The 23,143-nt window shown below is 37.7% G+C and overlaps 1 protein-coding gene across 2 annotated transcripts; it reads left to right on the forward strand.

Annotated features, from left to right (window-relative positions):
• The first annotated feature begins 2,410 nt into the window (after window positions 1–2,410).
• Window positions 2,411–23,125, forward strand: ZNF483 (zinc finger protein 483). 2 transcript variants are annotated; one of them, XM_019749542.2, is made up of 6 exons: window positions 2,411–2,531; window positions 4,160–4,701; window positions 6,372–6,460; window positions 8,080–8,206; window positions 8,596–8,691; window positions 11,539–23,125. In XM_019749542.2, the coding sequence occupies exons 2-6, from the start codon at window positions 4,311–4,313 to the stop codon at window positions 13,104–13,106; spliced, it is 2,271 nt and encodes a 756-aa protein (XP_019605101.2). In that variant the 5' UTR covers window positions 2,411–2,531; window positions 4,160–4,310; the 3' UTR covers window positions 13,107–23,125. The 2 variants fall into 2 exon arrangements, with proteins under 2 accessions (XP_019605101.2, XP_074186927.1); XM_074330826.1 differs by lacking the exon at window positions 2,411–2,531 and adding an exon at window positions 2,553–2,736.
• Window positions 23,126–23,143: the final 18 nt, after the last annotated feature.

Genomic DNA, 23,143 nt, shown 5'->3' on the forward strand with positions numbered 1-23,143 from the left:
TTAGGGGAATACAATGCAGCAATGAAAATAAATGATTTTCATTCATTTATAACCACATGCAAAAATACTGATAAATCTGACAGACATAATGTGAATGAAAGGAGCCATATACGAAGAGTAGATATCATATGAATGCTACTTATCCAGATTCTAGATTCTAGAGTATAAAAGCAAGTAAAACTGTTCTATTCTGTTGCAAGTCAGAATAGTGATACCCTTGGGAAGGTGACTGAAAGGGAGGACAAAGGGAAGTGGGGCTTCTGGGATGCTGGGTGCCAGTTACATCGATGTACCCTGTTTTAGAAGTCAGACAGCATCACTTCTGCTGCAAAGGTCAGCCCCGGTTCAAGGGCGGGGGGGGGAGAAACATCGATACTTCCTCTCAATGGAAGGGCATCAACATCACATTGTGCAAATATATATCCAGATGAGAGAGATACATATAGCTATACATACAGCAATATACGTATATACGTACATATATATATATATATATATATATATATATATATATATATATATACAGCTGACTTTACAAAATAAAATTTGCCACATAGTGCATCATTTTTGTCTGCAGCCTTACCTCTTTCCAATCTATTCTCCATACTGAAGCAAAAACAGCTAAAATCAAACAAGCAAAAAGCAAAAAGCCCATTTACTTACTTAAAGAATTCCTAAGTCTGCTTATCCTGGTTAGAGATCCCACTAGCTTTCTTACAAATGAAACTAATTGATTTGTAGTTTTCTCTTTGTTTACTGATGCACAATCCACCACTCTTTACCCTGATGATTGCTTTTAATCAAAAGTTAGTTTGGCCACCAGTTCCAAGAAGGAGTCATTCTTTCCTGGTAATGTATTCACATGTAGTATGTCATTTAATTACAGAATATTTCAAGTAGGGCAGTGTTTCTCAACATGTAGTCCAAGATTCACCTGTAAGAGATTGTGGGGGGAGGAGGGTCCCCCAAGATTTGCATTCAAATGAAGAATACCATGTGATTCTAAGGTACAGTCAAGTTTGAGAACCATTTAACTAAAGTTTCTCTGACCTGCTCAGTTAAACTAATGAGCCAATTTCATTTCATGTTTCTCTCCTTTCTCTAGCTTCTCCTTGTTGTCCCCTCCATTTTCAGCTAGCCAAGCGGAGGTGGATAGAGAAGAATACGCATTCTCCTGGGACTGGGATAGCTTCTTCTTGACTGCAGGCAGCCTTGTTTCCTCAGTTTGCCTTGCTGCCTGTGAGATGGACCCAGCGGTTCATTTAGTTGAGCTTGCTCAGTTCTTTTAAAGGCTTAGTGCCTTGACCCACCCTGCTCCTTCAGTCTAGAATACCTTTCTTTCCCAACTCCATCCCTGCAAAAGTTACCTAGTTATTATGTAGGACTCTCCAAACAATCCTTCTGGAGTTCCACAGCCGTGTTTGCTATACCACTAGAAATCCATGCACGTGCCCATTCAGATATTTCAACAAATATCTATTTGGCATCTACTATGCGCCAGGTACTGTTCCAGGGCTTGGGGATTGTATCTCTAGAGAACAAAGCAGATAAAAATCCTTATCCTTGTGGAACCGGTATTCTAGCGAAAAAATGCAGACAATAAGTACTAAACAGATAAGAAAATTAGATATGTTAGAAGGGAAACAGGAGTGAGGAGGGGTTGGGTTCCAACATAAGCATAGTGGTGGGAGAGCCTCACTCACTAAGAAGATACAAGGATACTGCTACGTGTGGGAGGAGCATGTCAGCTAGAAGTGTCAGACACGTTGGAGGGAGAGGGAGAGCAAGGAGGCCATTGTGACTGGAGCAGGGAAGTGGGGGAAGAGGTTAAGGAGGTTATGGGTGGCTAGATTCCATCCGGCCTTATAGTCGCTGTAAAAATTAGGTTTTTACTGTGAGTGAAATGGGAAGCCTTTGCTGGGTTTTAAGCAGGCGGGGGGTGGGGGTATACTGTTTATGTCTTTTAAGCATCTCTCTGGCTGCAGTGTGAAAAGAAGTGAAATCAAGAAGCTATTGCAATAATTCAGGCGAAGCATGATGGTGGTTTGGACTATGGTGGCAGGTGTGAAAGTCATTATACTAATATTTGTTTAATTCAAGTTGCGGCATTAATTATGGTTTGTATCGTATGCATCACTAACATGCTTCTGCGGTGGGTTTTTGCAGCCTCGATTTCAGGGACCGGGAAGGAGGGGAGGAGGGAGGGATGGTTTGAGGTTACCAAGGAAACAGAACATCATAGATGGGAAAACTTAAGAAGGTTCTAGGCTTTTAGGCCTCTGGCGCAGCAATAATTCTCTGGCCGACCCCACCAGCCGCTTCCCAAAGATCGTGCGCAACAGGCTAGGGTGGGAGCCTATGGAAAGCACAGGACTTTCGCAAAGCGAGACAAGCGCATTCCGGGAGTCGTAGTTCTGCGCCCCTACGCAGGCGCAGTGGTCTCCAGTTGGCTTGCGCGCGCAGCTCCTGCAGGACCAGCTTCTAGAAGCTCATTGCGGTAGCGTTGGTCCTGACTGCGGGTCGTGTTGCAGGTAGTTGTTGACCCGGGCCCCTAGTTTGGGTGCCGCGGCCAGGTCGCCGGCCCCGAGGGTGCACTTGGGGTGGAGCGGGGCAGAGGGCATCCGACCGACCTCGCTGTGCGCTCCCAATGCTGCAGCTCCTGTGGGAGGTGGGCACTCTCCTGAATGACGGAGCTCTCCTCCATCCCCTCCCTGCTCCTGGGGTCTTGCAACTTCGGTACTTTTTACATTTTGCGCGGGAAAATTCCTTGTTTTGTGTGCGTGGGGTGGGGAGGAGGCTGTTCCTTGTATTGCAGGACGTTTAGCAGCTTTCCTGGCTCTACCCACTAAGTACCAGTAGCACCGCTTCTCCCAGTTGTGATAACCAAAATGTCTTCAGACATTGCCAATATCCTCTGTGAGGCCATTCCCCACCAGCCCCGTTTGACAAATTCTTTTTGCCTGCGTCACATTTTCGCGGTGCCTCTGTTGTAAGCTCCCTGGAGATCAAGACGAATGTCTTACTCACCGCAGAGTCCCAGGTGCCCAGCACGGCGCCAGGTACCCGGTAGGTGCCATGTATTTGGCAGAGGAATAAAATGACGTCATGCATACGGTGGGCCAGGTTCCGTGCTCGGAGGTTGGTAATTATTGTTTCTATAGTTGCAGTTGGAGGAGAGTGCCCTGTTACTTGCCGCATGTAGCACATCTTAGGCTGTATTGTCATTTTCTGGGTGCCCTGTGAGGGTGGGGACCCTGTCTGACCTGTCCACGCCTACCTCCGTAGTGCCTCGTTCCCAACTCGTAGGTGTTCAGTTTTTTGTAGAATGAACAAATGCATGCAACATGGGACATCATGCTCTCTGCAAAAGAGAACTTGGGGATCAGAGAAAGCTTCATACAAGAGGTGTCAGTTAAAAGGAGTCAAGGTTTAATGAAGAAACATTTGGTGGGAGAGGGAAAGAAACCAGCATTCCAAGGAGAGGGAAGGCTCCACTGCAAAGGATGGAAGCAGATAGAGTGTCTGGGAATGGGGAGATACTTCTTTATGGCTGTAGTATCCATCAGGGGCTGCTAGAACTCAAGAGATGAGGTCATCAGAGCAGGGTCTAGATAACCATGCATATCCTCTGCCTTTGAATTTTATCTTGAGACAGTGGGAGGGATACCTATTAGGAGGAATCCTTTGGCTCCAGTGTGAGGTTGGATTGGAGAAACCTGTACATAGGTTATTAGGAAATAAAACTGCCTTGGTTATTGATTATGTGAGAAATTTTAGAGGCAAGTATGAAACCAGGTTTCTGAGTTGAGCAGCTGGTGGGAAATGCATGGCCACTCACTGAGAGAGAGCAGGAAATATTAAATAGGTTTGTGACTGGATCATCTTGTAGCAGTGAGCCTTTTCTGATCAGTTTTGCTTATGAGGAGTATTTAGTCTGAAGAAACTGTTTTCTTGGAGGGTGCCTTTAATTACCCTTAAGAAACTCAACTTTTCACCTTTAAGTAAAATTATTCTTTTAATATGGTAGTTGAGCAGGGCTGTTGCAGGCCTCTGAGAGTATGTGTATATACTATATACATGTATCTGAACCAAACCAAGAGCAATGTTTTCAGGATTAACCATCTATTTCACTTACTTAATATCTTATATTTCTTGATAGTTTCTGCAAGACCATGAACTGAATCCTTGGAACTCTTGATACTTTGCTGTGTATAGACCCTGTTGGTGGACTGTACAGATATTCGACTAGAGTCTAAAGGGGACTGAAGTCCTGTTGGTGATACACATTGCAAGTCGTGGTACCCTGGAACATGATGACAGCCCTTTGCCCAGAGCCTCAAACTCTGGCCTCAAGTGAACAAAACAAGATCCTAAGAATGGATACTCCTGGGAATCAAGAAGCTATTCTAAGAGGAAACTCTACTGACCCAGAGTATTTCAGACAGAGGTTCAGGTGGTTTTGTTACTCAGAAGAGGCTGGACCCAGAAAAGCCCTGAATCAACTCTGGGAGCTCTGCATTCAGTGGCTGAGACCAGACATCCACACGAAAGAACAGATTTTAAAGCTTTTGGTGTTTGAGCAATTCCTGACCATTTTGCCTGGAGAGATCAGGATTTGGGTAAAGTCACAACATCCTGAGAATAGTGAGGAAGTGGTGACCTTAATAGAGGATTTGACCCAAATGCTTGAAAAAAAGGAAGGTGAGATTTATGGAGGAAGGAGGGGTTGGGAGAGATCTCCTCGGGGTATGAGAGTCAACTCAGAAGAAAGCTATTTGCTAAAGAGACTGAGTTTGGAGGTGGGACTGGATTTTGAATCGGCCCTGCCCTTTATGTGTGGTCTTGGGCACGCTATGCAACCTCTCAGAACTTTTGTCTGTAAAAATGGGATCCCATCTTCTCTATAGTTCTGTTGTGAGGATTAAATAAGACAAAGTATAATGCAAAGTGCATGCTCAAGAAATACTAATTTCTTTCCCCTCATCCTTGAGCAAGAGGGGACCTTAGAACACAGGAAAGAAAGACATTATCTAAAAATCTTTGCAGTCATAAGCATATCATCCAGCCCAAACCTCACTTCTAAGCTTTAGTGTATACAGTAGCACATTTCCAATATCTGATAACGGAAATACATTCTGCACTGTTTTGCACTCCAAGTTAAACATATGAAATGTGACTAGTGCAAATAAGGAATTGATTTTTTAATTAGACTCCAATAGCCATATGTGGCCAGCAACTACTCTATTGACTAGTGCAGTTCCACAGCCTTCCAGAGGAACAGCTGGCTTACATTTTTATAATTACATTATTGTACATTATATACAAATGTCTAAAATATAAACTGAATTCTAATATGATTATGTCATTGTAAAGTACTGATGAAAAGACTTCTAGGGTGGCTAGCCCTTTGAGAGCATGTGGTTCAACTTTTATAAAATCCCTCTCTATAGGCTACAAATATTCCAAGTATTCCCAATATTATTTACATAAGGTTCTCAGTACATATGTGTGACAGCTTGTATTCTACTAGGAGTTCTGAGATAAATGTGGAAATAGTCTCTACCACCACAGACTTAATTTGTGGTCATGCAGCTCCTTGGTATAGCTAAAATTGGGGCTTCCTGACTCCTTTCTGACTGGACTGTCACTGCAACACGGTACTTCTACAAAATTAGGGCCTCTGTGTGGAGGCCCCTGCTGTAAAGAAGTTCATGAATTGATTGCTCTAGCTTTCAGTAAGATAGAACAGTTTCCTTAGAATAATCCCTCTTTTCTCTCTGCAAAATTCTGATGCTTCATTTCTATTGATTGCCTAAACAATAGGCTACCTAAAATTCTTTTCATAAGAAAGTATAATTTTAAAAAGTACTTTTCCCTTATTAGAAGAATTGCTGTTAACATTTTGGGGTGCTTACTACATGTAGTTCGTAGGTTCAGGTTCCTGATTTCCGTATTTAGGAATCTTGGGCACTCCAGAGGTGGAGTCAGCTCATTTAATAAGTGACTCTTGTGCAAGACATTGTGGTAGGATTATGAAGAAAACAAATTAATACATAAAATAAATAGGCTGTTTTCCCTTACTACAACTTACAAAGATTTTAAAATAATTATGCAAATTAAGTACATTAAACTGTGGTGTATGGAATGAACAAAATCAGTTTTTTGTGAGCTTTGGAATTGATATTTTACAGGGTAGGGGGAAAAGGCTTGGGTTTTAATAGGAAACTACATGTGTCTGTTCTTTCTGTTTTAAAAAGTGGAAGAAACTTTTTTCTGTTTCTTACGACCTTTTTCTCCAGACACATATATAAGAACTTCTAGTCTGAGGAATCCATTTGAAAGACTGGACTGTTTTTTTCCCCTTTTCTTAGATCCAGTTTCTCAAGAGTCTGTTATTTCCCAAGAAGAGAGCCCTGAAGAAGATAAAATGGTTTCTGTCCTTCCTAGTCCTAAATCCGGGGTAAGCTTTCCTCTCACTGGTTTTCATTCATTCCGAAGTGAATACTTGCTGAGCTCCTACTGAGTGGTATAACAATGCTAGATGGAATAATTAAGACAATCTCCTTTTCTTCACATTCCTCACATTCTTTGGGGTCATTTTTCACATGCTCTTTTATCAGGAGAATTTGTCACAAGTTTGACTCTAATAAAAACAAAAAAAGTTATTTACTAAAATTCAACAGTTGTTCCTGATAAAATTAGGTGAAAATCAAATGATATTTCCTAACATGATTTAAAAAAATCCCCATCTGGATGGTATTGGAAATAAAAAGCTGTCCTCACAATGCCAATAAAAAGATAAGGATGTTTAACCTTATTGCTGTTAATGAGGATTTTCTGAATATTCTAGCCAATGCTAAGTAAGATAAGAAAGAAGTGAGGTAAGTATTGGTATGAAAGATAATATTGCCTACTTGGAACACCTCAGAGAATCAACTGAACAAGTGCTGAAACTCATGTGATAGTTGAGAAAGGTAGCTGGTTACAAATCAATAAATTTGCTATATATAATAATTTTACCAGTTAGGAAAAAAATTTCTTATCAAAATAGTGAATAATAGTGCTATATAGTAGGCTGATCATGGCTCCCCAAAATATGTTTACTTCCTAATCCCTAGAGCCTGTGAATACCACTTTGATTTGGAAGAAAGGTCTTTGCAAATGTGATTGAGTTAATGGTTTTGAAATGGGGAAATTATCCTGGATTGTACCGGTGAACCTTAAATGCCATCACAAGTGTCCTTGTAAGAGAGAGACAGAAGGTGCTTGAACACAAAGCAGGAGAAAGCCATGTGAAGGTTGGAGAGGTAAGGCTGCAAACCAAGGAATGCCAAGGAATGCTGCAGCCACCAGGAGCTGGAAGAGGCAAGGAACAGATTCTCCCTCAGCCTCTGGAGGGAGTGAGCTCGTCCAGCACTTTAATTTCAGACTTCTGGCCTCCAGAATTGTGAGAGAATAAACGTCTTTTAAGCCACCAAAGTTGTGATTTGTTTTAGCACCCATGGGAAGCTAATACAAGTGCTTCTAGCCACTCTGTTATACTGCCTCTCAAAATGCAATGCAGAGGATCATATAGAAAGTGTGTTTTAATGAGTCATGGTGCTTGCTTGTAGTTTTGGAGTAATTGTGAGTATGTTATTGAATATAGATTATGTTTGTCAATGGAAATTAAAATTTGGAATGTAGTCACTGATGTTGCTCATATGTTTAATTATTGCCTGTAAGTTTACATGAATTCTGTGAATTGGGGTTTAGGAATGTAATTTGTATCCTTCATTTAACATTTTTCTGTGAATCCAAGAAATCAGTGTGGTGGGGTGAACTTGATCAATGTTAGATATTCCAGAGAATCCTTGTAAAGCATTTCACACCAGGGACTAAATGGAGAAGCAGGGATGTGTTATAATGTTGTTTTGGATCACTTGTAATAGTCATGTAATAGCTACCTCGTAACTTGCTTTAGAATCCTTAAAAACTTAAGTAATATCAAAACTAATACTTTATATCCTAACTGTTTCTCTGACCCCTGAGGATCTATTTGGGAATAATATAATGCAAAAAGACTGTTTGGTGTTCTAGGAACCCATGACATTCAAGGATGTGGCTGTGAGCTTTTCCAGAGGAGAGTGGAGGAAGCTGGAGCCTTTTCAAAAGGAACTATATAAGGAAGTGCTGATGGAGAACTTTAAGAACCTGGAATTTCTGGGTAAGAGCATCTTCTCTTCATGATCCAGCATCTACGCTTGGTATCTTTTTGTCCACTGTTATTGAAAGATAAATGCTATGAACTGTTTTGGGTGGGTATGCAGGGGTGATGTGACTAATCTAAAAATGGGTCCTGAAAATGTACTTTTCTGTAGTGTTTTCTCCAAAAAAAGAGTCCATACTTCATTGAATTGGAAATGTTTAGCATCATTGTGCTATCATGAAGGCCATACCTTCCCCCATTTTCTCCTCAAATTCCAGTATTCATGTCTGTGTTTGATAGCATCTTCTGTCCCCTGGAGAACCAGAGGCTATGTGTGAATGTGGGAATGTCTTTGTTTCTATGCAAAAACAGCTATTTTTTTAAAATATTATTTTCTCTACGAGCAGGCTTTCCAGTTTCCAAATTAGATTTGATTTCCCAGCTAAAGTGGGTTGAACTGCCATGGCTGCTGGAAAAAGAAGTCTCAGAAGGCTCCAGACCAGGTGAGTTGGTGAAAAATAGACAAGGAAATTAAAACAGTTGCTTACCAAGTCATTTGGGAAGAGCTTTTGAAATGTTGGGTGATCTAGATAAATTATCATTACATTAGAAGAATGATTAGAATATATCCCTTGCTTCTTGGAATGTTCATTTTAACAGGGGAGACTGTTCATTTGGGTTCTCTGAGAAGTAGATGCCAAGACGCAATTAGCCATGCCATAGACTTACTGGAGAGAATGCCAGTGAAGGAAAATAGGGAGGGAGCTGGAAGAAGCCAGGAGATTTGTCAGAGCACACTGCAGGTCTGAAACCTGTGAATGAGAGAGGGAAAGAAGGAAGGAAGATTGGGTAGGAAGACTCTTAGACTGACATGCAATTTAAGAAAGTTTTGACAAGGCCAAAATAAAGTCCTCAAGCCAGAGTTGCCCCTCAGAGTCTTAAGTTTCACAGAAATGGGTCTGCCTAACCATCCCTGCTATACTAGTTATTGACTGGGACCAGCTGTGGGAAAGTGGCCTTGGCGTGAATGCCACGGTGGATTCATAGAGCAGGTGCTTACCTGAAAGCAGGCGCTTAGATGAGGAGATCTGAGAGGTGCATTTTTATGGATGCCATAGACAAAAATACAGACACCAAAACAAAAAGTGTAGTAATGGAATGTATTGCTATGTATGCAATGGGAAAATATAGAAGCAAGGGCTTAATTAATATTTGAGTTGAGTCTTAAAGAATAAGTAGGAATTCATCCCAAGGACAACATAGTAGTATAATTCCATTTTTGTTAAAAGGAAAAAAATGTGCATGTACCTGTGTATATCTGAAAATATAGATGCATATGGACTTTTAACATCTAGGGAGCATTCATGTTAATGCTGGTTATTTTTGAAGGGTTATATTATTTTCTTTATCCTCCCCTTATTAAAATTTAACAATATATAATATATACATTAAAAAACAATTATATATCAGTACCTTGGCTTTTTTTTTTTTTAATTCACTTTGTTCTGTTCCATCTTCACCATTCGTTTCAGTCAATCTATTGGCTGTTTGCAGTATAGTTACACAAATAAAGGACAGCAATTGTCTTATGTTTATAAGTAGTAGTATTTGGGAGAATAGTTTCAAAGATGCATTCTTAAAAAAGTTTTTAGTAAAATCTAGCAGCATTGATATATACATGTTCCTCCCCTCTAAGATGCTTATGTAAAAGAAGCATCATTTAGATGTGCAGCTTGAAAAAGTCTTTTATAACAGACTGGAGAAAAAGTTTTTGACAGATAAAGTACAGTTAATAGCTGTAATTTATAAAAAAACTCATGCAAATCAGTAAGGAACACTGAGTCTGTTAGAAAAATGAAGAACTTGAGCAGATAACTGACAAAACTAAGAATAACTGACAAATTTAAATAGCTGTGAACGTGAAAAAAATGTTCCAACTCACTGGTCAACAATGAAATGTATATTTAAAGCAACAATACTATTTAAAGAAAGATCATTTGACTAGAGATGAGTAGTCAGGTGCTTCTCATCATGCGTCACGTGATGTTATAAATTTTCTCTCCCTTGTTTCACTAATTCTACTTTTATGACTTCTGAGGAAATATTAATCATTTGATAAAATTCAATAAGGGAATAACTAAGTAAACGAATATATGAAATATTAATATTAATATATAATGGATTATTACATAACTAAAATTATCTTTATGAAGAATTACCAATGAGATGGGAAAGAATTTGAATCAAAAAAGTAAAACTATATATTATGCATAGTTTTTTAATTCTAAAATGAGCAATTTCTAGAAGGAAATAGAATTTTTAACAATAGTTAACTTCTGGGTGATAGGATTTTGTGTTTTATAGTCATCTGTTTAAAAAATAGTTTTACAAAAGTGACAGTATGGTCTCATGATTAAGGGCTAGGCTGAGTGATGTAGTTAATGAATGAATTCAGAGTTCTGAGAAGGGCTTAAATAGTATAGTATTGGAGAAAGCTCTGTGGAAATTGTGAGATTTGAACCCTAGGCCCTGTCAAATTTGTATGTTTGTGATAGTGAAGTGGTGTGAGACTGCTTTCTGGGTAGTATAAAATGTTAAAAGACTAAAAGAATCAGATTGAAAATGCTGTAGTATACTAGGGACAGTAAATGGATGCCTGGTGAGAGTATTCATAAGGGGCCAGACTGGTAACCGTTGAAAGTCTAACATAAGTGGTGTTGTATTAATATATCTGTGATGTGACTAATGTCTATAAACTTAGTGCTATTTGACTGTTTTGAGGAGCGGCAGTATGGTACAGGGATCAGAAGCCTGGGCTTTGGTGTCAGACTAGGTTAAAAATCTGTCACTGCCACTTGTAATACATGTGACCTTCAGCAAGCTACTTTCTATGTGCCTAGTTGTCACATCCATAAAACAGGGATAATAAATAGGGTTATTGTGAAGAGTAAGTGAAATACAAGTAAAGTACATGATATGGGACCTGGCATTTGTTACGTATTCAGTAAATATTGCACTATTATCATCGTACTATCATTACTGTTTGAAAAAAAGAATAGACTGGATAGAGGGAGAAGAAGTTTGAACCTCTTACGGAAATTTGAATGAGGGCAAGAACTTGCATTTCTAACTATAAAGCATAAACTTCATCTTCCTCAATAGTTTTCCTAACCCCTATATTTACCTACATTCCCTATATCTACCTTTTCCCGTCGCTGTTTTATCAGACTATTTGAGAACTGTCCGAGCCATATTCTTCATAGTCATTACTGTCTGTATTCCTATTTCAATTCCAAATACAGCAGCTTCCTTTATTGTAAACAGGAAATATTCTGTGTTATTTCTTTTAGAGTGTGATCCTAGAGGTGAATTGAAGGAATTTGTTCGAAATCAAGATGTTCTTGTGGAAGAATCGACTTTAGATAAAATAATAGAAAGATACCTGACGGGTGGTGATTATGACTTGATGGGAGAATCCTGGAAACGTTATGGCAGATTAGAGGAGGATCGTAGTGATAAGGAATATTCTCAAGTAACAGGCCCACAAAAGAAAACTCATGGGAGAGGCAGTAAGGGTGAGGAATTTGATCCTGCAAAAGGCCCCTTTGGAAATAATTTCAAAGAAACTTCGGATATAATTAAACATCTGAGAGTCTACTTGAGGAAGAAATCTCGGAGGTATAATGAATGCAAAAAACCCTTTAGTTTTCATTCAGACCTTATTCTGAACCGCAAAGAACACACTGGAGAAAAGCCACGGAAATATAACGAAGGCAGGAAAGTTTTAAGTCACTCTTCATCTCTTGCTGAACATCAGAAACATCAGAAAATTCATTTGGGAGATAAATCCCAGAAGTGTAGTAACTGTGGGGTAACCTTTACTCAAAGCTCATCCCTTGCTAAGAGAAAAACCTCTATATGTGAGAAATGTCGGAAAGATGAATATCAGGATGCAACCTTGAATAAAGATGAGGGACTGGAGACTGGAGAAAAAACCCATAAATGTAGCAAATGTGGAAAAGCCTTTGGCTATAGTGCCTCACTAACCAAACACAGGAGAATTCATACTGGGGAAAAACCCTACATGTGCAATGAATGTGGAAAAGCTTTCAGTGACAGTTCATCCCTCACACCACATCACAGAACTCATAGTGGAGAGAAACCCTTCAAATGTGATGATTGTGGAAAAGCTTTCACCCTAACTGCCCACCTCATTAAACATCAGAGAGTTCACACTGGAGAAAAACCCTATAAATGTAAAGAATGTGGAAGACCCTTTAGTGACAGTTCATCTCTTATTCAGCATCAGCGAATTCATACTGGAGAAAAACCCTATACGTGTAACAATTGTGGAAAATCCTTTAGTCATAGCTCATCCCTTTCCAAGCATCAGAGAATTCATACTGGAGAGAAACCCTATAAATGTGGTGAATGTGGGAAAGCCTTTAGACAGAATTCTTGCCTCACCCGACATCAGAGAATTCACACTGGAGAGAAACCATACTTATGTAATGATTGTGGGATGACTTTTAGCCATTTTACATCTGTAATATATCATCAGAGACTTCATTCAGGAGAAAAACCCTACAAGTGTAATCAATGTGAGAAAGCCTTCCCTACCCATTCACTCCTTAGTCGTCATCAGAGAATTCATACTGGTGTAAAACCTTATAAATGTAAAGAATGTGGGAAATCCTTCAGTCAGAGCTCATCTCTTAATGAACATCATCGAATTCATACTGGAGAGAAACCCTATGAATGTAACTATTGTGGAGCAACCTTTAGTCGAAGCTCAATCCTTGTAGAACACTTGAAAATTCATACTGGAAGAAGAGAATATGAATGTAATGAATGTGAGAAGACATTTAAAAGTAACTCAGGCCTCATCAGGCATAGGGGATTTCACTCTGGAGAGTAATTCTTGGGCTGTAGTAAGGTGGGGGGAAATTTAGTCAGAATTGTCCATTATTAGTAACCTGGGATGTAAATTACCACAGCATTGATTGGTAGCTGCAACTTTTGATGGTTTGGCAGCTAGGAAAAATTTACTTTTTCCCATTCACCCCTCTTTGCAAGGATGTTAACTTTCGGTAGATAGGGCTGGTAAAGTGATGTGAAAAGTGAAAGTAGTATGAGATGTGAAATGATTCTAAAAGACCAAATGTGAATTTAAAAAGTGTGTGGGGGCGGAGGTGGTGGGAGGGGTAGGGTGTTGGTGTCCAGGACCTACCTTTTTAACTACTTTTCTTCAGAAGATTTCCCTTTTAGCTTTGCTAGCTTCCCCTTCCACTACCATATAGTGTAATAGAAAGAGAACTTGAGTGGAGTCAGATGACCAGGGTTCTGCCCCAGTTTGCTGACCAACTTGCGATATAACCTTGGGCAATTCATTTGACCTTTCTGAATGTCACTTTCTGAACTGGTAGAATGAAGGGGTGGGACTAATAATTTCTAACTTTTTTTTTTTAAAATACCTCATGTTTTCTGGAGCTGTGGAAATAAGTTAAACATTTTTGATCCATTAGAATTTTCAGGTTTAGTAGAAAATTACTTGTTTAGGATACTGAACTTTTGGTGTAGTGAGAATGCAGTATATTTTTTGAATACTTGATGCCTTGAATACTTGAATATTTGATGCTAAAAATGGTATAAACAGGAACTAGTCAGTGAAGCTCAAACAAGTTTGCCTTCAGGGAATGTTTTAATTGGACAAAGCACCCCAACCTATTTTTCCTTTGGGCACTGGCTAAGGGGACAGGGAATCTAGAGGGCAGACACCTGAGCCATCTCAGACATGAGAGTTACAGTCCTAGGAAAACAGCTTGGGGGGTAGGGGGTGGTGGGAGGAAATGGGTGCTGAAAACAGGTATCTGGACGGATTGCCTTTTGCAAAATAGAGTTCTATTTAAAAATTTTTTTTCTATGCTAAGTACAGCTTCCTGTAATTGGAGTGTATACATTCTCTATGGTGAGGGTCACAAGCTAAAATTGGGCCCTTTGACGTGTTTTAGTTGGTCTGCGTGGTAAGGTAGGGGTGTGTGTGTGTGTGTGTGTGTGTGTGTGTGTGTGTGTGTGTAATTAGTTGCCACCATTTTAAAAATAGGAAATGTTATACCAAAAAAAAAAAGCTTGTCTTAAAAAATGTAAGAGCTGACAACACTGGGCCCATATTTCAGTGGGGCAGTCAGCTGGTTTTAGGTAGCAGCTGCTACCTTTCGATAGGGAATCTACTCTTCTATTGCCAAGTTCTCTCAGTCATGTAACCTGACTTAACAACGGTAAGAATTGGATATTCTGATCCCCTGCCATCTGGAAAATCCATAGCCTAAAATCTAAAGAGATTACTAATATTAAGTAAAATTCAGGAAAAGAATGTAGAAATGATACAGAATAAATCTTCAGTTAAGTTTTCTGTTGGGAGATTATAGACCTCAGAGGAATATACAGATATTAGTAAACTATTCCTTACTAATTTCATTGGTGGAGCCTGAAGAAGTTTCTAATTGTGAAAAAGGAACTGAAAACTCTTAAGTCAGGTAGGTTTGGGTCTGAGGTCATACGGTTCTGGAGGAGCCCCGCTGATTTAGCTGTGATACCAAGTTCCTAAAGGTGAAATTTGAGGCAGTGTCTCTAAAAAGAGAACTAAACCAGAAAACTTTTGGCTTAGCGAGGTGAAGAGATCCTTAATGCTCATCTGAGACTCAGCAATATTTGCTGTGATTTGAGTGGGTTTAGGTTTGCATTGCTACCTCTGGGTGATATTTTTTGGTTTCTTGTGCCCTCACTGCCCCACAGACTGTAGTTTAAATATTGCTGTGTGATAAATTGATCTGCAAACTTATTGCTAAATAGACCAACCAGAGTCATTTAGCCATGAAAGGAATATGGCTTATGAGAATCATTTACTATGATTTAAGTTTTTCTCTTGGAAAAGATATAAACCCTGGTTTGTTTTTTACTGGAAAGATGTAGAAAGAATTAAATTTGAGAGATTATTGAGAATAGGCTTTCCCGGACATTTACTTGAAAATGACTGTGCTTTTAAAAATGTTTTAATGAATTGCTATTGAAGGAATTTCAAGTCACACAACAAGACAAGGCTTCTCCTGTCAACAAATTCACTTATTTTAGAATTCTTTTTTAATATGGTAAAATATACATAACATAAAATTGACCATTTTAACCGTTTTGGGGTTTACAATTTGGTGGCATTAAGTACATTCACATTGTTGTGCATTTGTCCCACATTTATCTCCAGAACTTTTTCCATCATCCCAAACTGAAACTCAACTCATTAACCAATAACACCTCAGTCTCCTCTTCCCCAAGCCTATGGTAACGACTATTCTTTCTTTCTCTTTGGAATTTGACTCTTCTAAGTACCTTATATAAATGGATTCATTCAATATTTGTCATCATGTGTCATGCTTGTTTCACTTAACATAGTGTTTTTAAGGTTCATGTAGCATGTGTCAAAATTTCATTCCTTTTTACGGCTGAATAATATTCCATTGTATGTATATACCACATTTTGTTTATCCATTCATCTGTTGATGGGCATTTAGGTTATTTTCACCATTTGGGCTGTTGTTAACAATACTGCTATGAACAGTGGTGTACAAATATGTTTGAGTCCCTGCTTTCAGTTCTTTTAGGTAAATATCTAGAAGTGGAATTGGCTGGAAGTCTGCAAGATTTCATCCTTACAGTGTATAACAGGATCTCCTTTTTAAAGGCTGAATAATATTCTATTGTATGTAGATGCCACATATTTTTTTATCCATTCCTCCATCGATACACATTTAGGTTGCTTGTACTTCTTGGCTGTTGTGACTAATGCTGCAATGATCAGTGATGTGTAGATACTCTTTGAAATCTGTTTTCAGTGTTTTGGATAATATACCCAGAAGCAGGATTGCTGAATTATATTAAAATTCAATTTTTAGCTTTTTGAGGAGCCTCCATGCTCTTTTTCCACAGCAGCTGTACCATTTTACATTCCTGCCAATGGTACACAGGGTTTCAGTTTCTTTACATCCTCACAATACTTAACCATTTTCTGTATTTTTGATAGAGGCCATCCTAACATGTATGGTTTTGATTTGCGTTTCCCTGATGATTAGTGATGTTGAAAATCTTTTCATATGCTTGTTAACCATTTGTATGTCTTCTTAAGGGAATTGTCTATTCAAGACCTTTGCCCCTTTTTAAATCGAGGTTTTTTTGTTTTTCTCTTCTTGAGTTGTAACTGTATTTAATATATTCTAAATATTAATCCCTTGTCAAATTTATGGTTTGCAAGTATATACTCCCATTCCATTGGTTCCATTGGTTGCCTTTTCACCGCACTGATTGTTTCCTTTGCTGCACAGAAGTTTTTAAGTTTGATGTAGTCCCACTTGCCTTTTCTTTTTTTTTTTTTGCCTGTGCTGTTGGTGTCATGTTTAAGAAATAATTGCCAAATACAATGTCATGAATTTCCCCCCATGTTTACTTTTAGGAATTTTATAGTTTCAGTTCTTACATTTAGGTCTTTAATCCATTTTGAGTTCTTCATATGTTGTGTAAGATAAGGGTCCATCTTCATTCTTTTGTCTGTGGATATCCAGTTTTCCCAACACCGTTTGTTGAAGAGTCTGTCCTTTCCACATTGTGTAGTCTTTGCACACTTGTTGAAGATGTTTGGCCATATATACCTAGGTGCATTTCTGGGCTTATTATTCCATCAGTCTATATGCCTGTATGCCAGTACCATACTGTTTTAATTACTGTAGCTTTATAACATGTTTTGAAATCAGGATGTATGAATTCTCTAGCATTTTTCATTTCTCTTGGGTTTTTTGTGTGTTTTTTTGGGTGGGGGAGGCTGCTATTTAGGGTCCTTTATTTTAGGATAATTTTTTCTATTTCTGCAAAAAATGTCATTAGCATCTTTGTAGGAATTGTGTTTGGGTAGTGTGAACGTTTTAACAATATTGTCTTCCAATCCATGAACATGGGATGTCTTTCCATTTATTTGTATCATCTTTTAATTAATCCATGTTTTGTACTTTCAATGTTCAAATCTTTCACTTGGTTAAGTTTATTTCTAAGTATTTTATAATATTTGATGATATTGTAAGTGGAACTATATTCTTAATTTCTCTTTTGGATTGTTTGTTCCTATAACTTTGCCGTATTTGCTTATTAATCCTAACAGTTTTCCTGTGGAATCTTAATGTGTTTTTTTAACATACAGGCATACCTTGGAGATATTGTGAGTTCAGTTTCAGACCACTGCAATTAACTAAATATCACAGTAAAGTGATTCACATGAATTTTTTGGTTTCCAAGTACATAATGAAAGCTGTGTTAAAGCTATATAGTGTAGTAAGTGTGCAATACCATTAGGTCTAAAAAAAATGGGCATACCTTAATTAAAAAATACTTTATTGCTAAAATATGTTAGCCATCATCTGAACCTTTGGTGAGTTGTACTCTTTTTGCTGGTGGTGGGTCTTGCGTCAGTGTTGGTGGCTGTTAACCTTTGCTGAAGGTTAGGGTGGCTGTGGTAGTTTCTTAAAATAAGGCAACAATGAAGTTTGCCACATGAGTACTCTTCCCTTCATGAATGATTTAGCATGTGATGCTGTTTGATAGCATTTTACCCACAGTAGAACTTTCAAAAATCGGAGTCAATCCTCTCAAACCTTGCTGCTGCTATATCAACTAAGTTTATGTAATATTCTAAATTCTTTGTTGTCATTTCAACAGTCTTCACAACATCTTCACCAGGAGTAGATTCCATCTCAAGAAACCACTTTCTTTGCTCATCCATAAGGAGTAGTTCCTCATCTGTTAAAAAGTTTTGTCATGAGATTGCAGCAGTTCAGTCACATCTTCTATTTCTAGTTCTCTTGCTTTTTCCACCACATCTGCAGTTACTTCCTCTACCGGAGTCTTGAACCCCTTAAAGTCCTTTGTGAGAATTGGAATCAACTTCTTCCAAACTCCTGTTAATGTTGATATTTTGACCACAAATCACGAGTGTTCTCTTGAATGGCAGATCCTTCTTAAGTGGTTTTTTATTTACTTTGCCCAGATCCAGCAGAGAAATCACTATCACAGGTCTAGCCTTACAAAATATATAAGACTTGAAAGTCAAAATTACTCCTTAATCCATGGGCTGCAGAATGGATGTGGTGTTAATAGGCATGAAAACAACATCACTCGTATACCTCCATCATAGCTCTTAGGTGACTAGGTACATTGTCAGCGAGCAGTAATATTTTGGAAGGAATCTTTTTCTGAGCAGTAGGTCTCAATAGTGAGCTTAAGATACTTAGTAAACCATGTTATAAACAGATGTGCTGTCATCCAGGCCTTGTTGTTCCATGTTTAGAGCACACGCAGAGTAGATTTAGTATAATTCTTAAAGGCTCTAGGATTTTCGGAATGATAAATGAGCATTGGCTTCAACTTAAAGTCATCAGCTGCATTAGTCCCAAACAAGAGAGTCAGCCTATCCTTGTTTTCTCTCACTATGAAAGTTTAGATGGCATCTTCCAACATAAGGCTGTTTTTCATCTACGTTGAAAACCTGTTGTTTAGTATAGCCACCTTCCTGCTGGGATGTGTAAAATTAGCTGCTACGAGTAGTAGGTGCATAACAGTTTCCCTTAGGGCTTCCCTACTTGATTTTGAGTGAAGTTTGTTAAAATTCATATTCACAGAGTCAATTGCACTGCTTGTTGCCACAATTCAGGGCTTGTGTTACAAAGACCTTTTCAGCCCTTTTGAGGAGTTTGCGCTTTATTATCAGGGCAGTGGGGAACCATTGGAGGTTCTTTGTATGTGTATTGATAGAGACTTATTTTTGTTGTTGCTATTTTGTTTTGTGTTTCCCTCAGAATCATTTCTCAGGTGTGGAACTGCTTGATCAAAGGGAGAAACATTTTAAGATTCTTAAAACACACTGTCAAATTGTTTGTAAAGTGGAGCACATTCATAGGGTCTCTCCCTGTATGGAAATGTTGATATCTATAAAGGTCTGACCTAAGGAAGCTTTTCCCAAATGAATGTTCTCGTGCTCAGTAGATTGCAACTTGCTAGCAAAATATTTCCACTCAGAGAACATTGGTGACATCTCTACTGGATTCTTATGGGTTCTGAGGTTGAAAGATTCTTCAGGTTGAAGTTCTCAGATGTCTCTCCCTGTAGCATGGTTCTGACAGTATACAAACTTTGCTAAATCTCTAACTTTTCTGGATATTTTCCCCATTTATATTCATGATGTTTATAGTATTTCTGTAAAATGGGATTCAGGAGAGCATTCCTCTCTAAAACAACAATTAATAGATACATATTCCCAAGTGTTTTCTGCTTTGAAGACTCTTCATTTTTCTCTCTTGATCTGACAGCATTATCAGAGCCTTCCTTTGGCTCTGTGAGCATCTTTAGGACAGTTTTAAAGTCTTTGTTTACAAGTCTGACCTCTGGACTTCCTCAGGTACGTTTTCTGTTGATGTATTCCTTTGAATGGGCCATACTTTTCCTATTCCTTTATATGCTGTGTGATTTTTGTTGTTGTTGAAAACTGGACATTTGAATATTATAATGTGGTAGGTAGCTCTGGAAATTATATTCTCCCTTTCCCCAGAGTTTGTTGGGTTTTTATTAAATTGTCTCTCTCTGCCAAGGATCAGTCTGTGGTGAATGCTTCAAGTTTTCTCAGGTTTTTTTCTGAGCCTGTCTTTGCCTGGGCAGCAGTAGTGGCTTTTTAAATACTCCTATATATGGATTTTTTTCAATGTCCAAAAAACAAATCCCAAACAGGTCCTGTCCCTGTTTTTTAAGTCCCCTGGAAGCTACTTTAGCTAGTGGGGGTTGGAAGAATGGCAGCTTGCTTCTGTGTCTGGGCTTCCTCCATGATCAGAAGCAGCCATCCAAAGTCAGAACCCAGAAAGCTGGTATTTGGAGGAAAAGGTCTTCATTGCCCACTCTGGCTCCAGCAAGCTGAACCAGAAGTGTGGGTTCCACCTCCACAGCCATCTGCCACAGGACTGGCTGGTGGGGGATGGATAGCTGCTACTGTGCTGAAGCCTAAAATCCACCATTATCAATTACAGCTTTCTAGTCAAGATTTTCCCTTGACTGGAAAGCTACAAGTCTTAAAGTAGACTCCTGTATTTCAAAGTAATCACTTTAAATACTTTCTGCTAGTACAATTGTTATGTAGGTAGAGAGATGGATTCCTAGTGCTTCCTACTCTGCCATCTTCCCTGACGTCACTCGCCTCATGTCTTTGATTGCTATCCTTTCTGGAAGATTTCATCTTTCAACTCTACTAAATGTTTTTGAATGCTTTATTTCTGTCGTCATACTTGTATTTCCAAGTGCATTTTCTGAGTCTCTGTTCCTTTTTTGTAATATTCTGTTTTTGTTTTATGGGTGACTTTTCTCTCTGAGGATGCTAATATAGTGTCTTTCATTGTTATTCTGCTCCCTGCATTACCTATCATTCCTCTGAGTTGTTTTTGCCTGTTTCCTACTTTTACATTGGATGTTTTCCTCTAATTGCTTGTAATCTTTATGTATTCATATTTAAGAAGAGGGCTCTAAAAAGCTGATTGGAAGGTGTTTTAGTTATAGCAGTGTTGTCCAATAGGAACGTAAAGTGAGCCACATATGTAACTTCAAATTTTCTAGTAGCTACTTTCAAAAAGTAAAAACAGGCAAAGTTAATGATACATTTTATTTCACCCAGTATGTTAATAACATTATTTCAGCGTATAATCCGTAAAAACTTATTGGTGAGATATTATTTTTTGCACTTTCCAAAACCCAGTATTTTATATTGCAGCACATCTTGATTCAAACACTAAATTTTCATTTTAAATACTTGACCCATATTTAGATGTATAAAACTTAAGAGTTGTAAAGTAGATTGATATAATTCTTCCAAACATGCTTTGTTGTTCCTCTAAATATACTTAGTTTTCCAATAACTGGATCAACTATCAAAAAATGATTTCCCTTTGAAATTTGCATCCACATTGACAAAACTAGTCATCTTTTTACTAGAAGAATTGATTTTGAAGCAAAAGCTTGTCAGTTTCAAAACTATGTTTAAGTAAATTCACTGTGTCAATTCAGTATTGATACCAAATTTCGCAAGGTTGCATAAATGGAAACAAAACTAAATTTATCAACAAACCATTTTTCACATTTGTCTTTTTTTTTTTGCAGCCTATTTATACACTACTATTGATTACATTTAAATTGTATTATGAAATGTTTCAGTTTTAACTGAAATTTTTGCAGTGAGTAGGTTACAGGTTTTTCCCCATTCTAATGACCTTCAGATTTTAGCTCGTTCATATGCAGTGTGACATTAGGGAGAAACATGAATTGCACTGCCCCTTTTTGTCTTTGATTATTGAATTTTTGGCCATCATTCCTTTTGTTTCAAGAAAATCCTGAATTTGAATTCCTAGTACAGGAAATCTTTGTAAAATTCTTTTATAACTCAACCAAGGAACATCTTCAATAATTCCATAAACTGGCAATGATTCTTTTATAGCATTTTCGCATATATACTGGAGAATTGTAACATCTGTATCCATGACTCGTTTTTTGGAGTCTGCTTCAGAAAATGGAGCACAGGTATTTTCAGTGTCAGACAGTGGAACAAAGCAATGAGGGAAACATTCTCTTGCTTTAAAATTCCAATATATCTGGTCTTTTAAGATAGCTGAAATCCCATTCTTATGATGGAAACAAGTTTTTCGATCTTGTTGAAATTTTTCTTTGACAGATGGAAAATTGTCAAAAATATCTATCATGAGTTTGAGTGTTTAGAAAAGAATTGACAATTCTTTGTAAATTTGGATATTCTTTGAGACAAAATATACCCAAAGTTTTTATTGGGTAGTGTTGTATTACACAACTCATTTAAAAATGAATACTTAAAATTTTTCAAATTTTTAATCAATTTATCTTTGATATGATTAGAAACTTCTTGTATTCTATAAGCAAAGTTACTTAGAGGATTAATTGAAAATTTCAATATTTGTAAATAAATGTCTTTTAAAGTTTTTTCCTCATAAATTTCTAACTGAATCACCCTAACTAAAATGACTTATTTTTATCATCTCTTCATCTAAGATTCTTTTTATTTGTGTGTGTGCAAGAATTCAAACTCTTTCATAGCTGGCCAAGTTTACAAGCTCAAATCCTGTTAAAAATTGGTGAAGTTTTTTGTTGGAAACTTAGTTCTCATAATTTCATGGATTCTATTTGACAATTAGGAGAAACTTACCAGACTCACTAGATCGTTGCTGAAAAATGACTAAATATTAGCTATTGTTTTAAATGTTGTCTAGTGTAATATCTTTGACACTTTGGTATACAACAAATAGCTTTTTCATTTTGCTGTGCCTGCAGTAAATTGCAATTGCCACTCATCATGGAATACGTACTGTATGCCCTCTTCCACTCTTATTTTGTTTACTGTACTAGTCATAGCACCAGCTTCTGTATTGCACTGAATGAATTCTGCCTCAGTAATATGCCTTCATTTAAAATTTAAATATTTTTATGTATTTTTTTAACCTAGAAAATAATTATAATTGAAGTAGTATCTAAGTTTATGATTATGATTTATATAGGTATTGCTATAACTTGTGCTGTCTGCATAGGTATACTTTAACTTGTGCTGTGTACATTAAATATCCAAGTAAACACATTGTGATGTTACTTCAGTGCATAGAAAACAATCATCTGAAGTGAATCAATCTATTGATACTAGATTGGTGAAGTGTTTATGTGTAATACTAGAAATAATGCACGTTCCTGTACAAGTATTACAATACAACAACAATGTCCTATGCGATAAAACAGTTAAAGTGAATTGTAGTTCTACCAAAACAATAAAGTTGTTGCTTAATGGAAAAAATATTTACTGTGGTGTTTGTT

Source organism: Rhinolophus sinicus, linkage group LG04 (assembly GCF_036562045.2).
Source record: "Rhinolophus sinicus isolate RSC01 linkage group LG04, ASM3656204v1, whole genome shotgun sequence".
Lineage (NCBI taxonomy): Eukaryota > Metazoa > Chordata > Mammalia > Chiroptera > Rhinolophidae > Rhinolophus > Rhinolophus sinicus.

Bases quoted from the DNA above. Each gene is read 5' to 3' on its own strand.
- ZNF483 (XM_019749542.2), top strand. From the start codon at position 4,311: ATGATGACAGCCCTTTGCCCAGAGCCTCAAACTCTGGCCTCAAGTGAA. The intron at 6,461-8,079 runs GTAAGCTTTCCT...TTGGTGTTCTAG, and splicing joins TTCCTAGTCCTAAATCCGGG to GAACCCATGACATTCAAGGA. The intron at 8,207-8,595 runs GTAAGAGCATCT...CTCTACGAGCAG, and splicing joins TAAGAACCTGGAATTTCTGG to GCTTTCCAGTTTCCAAATTA.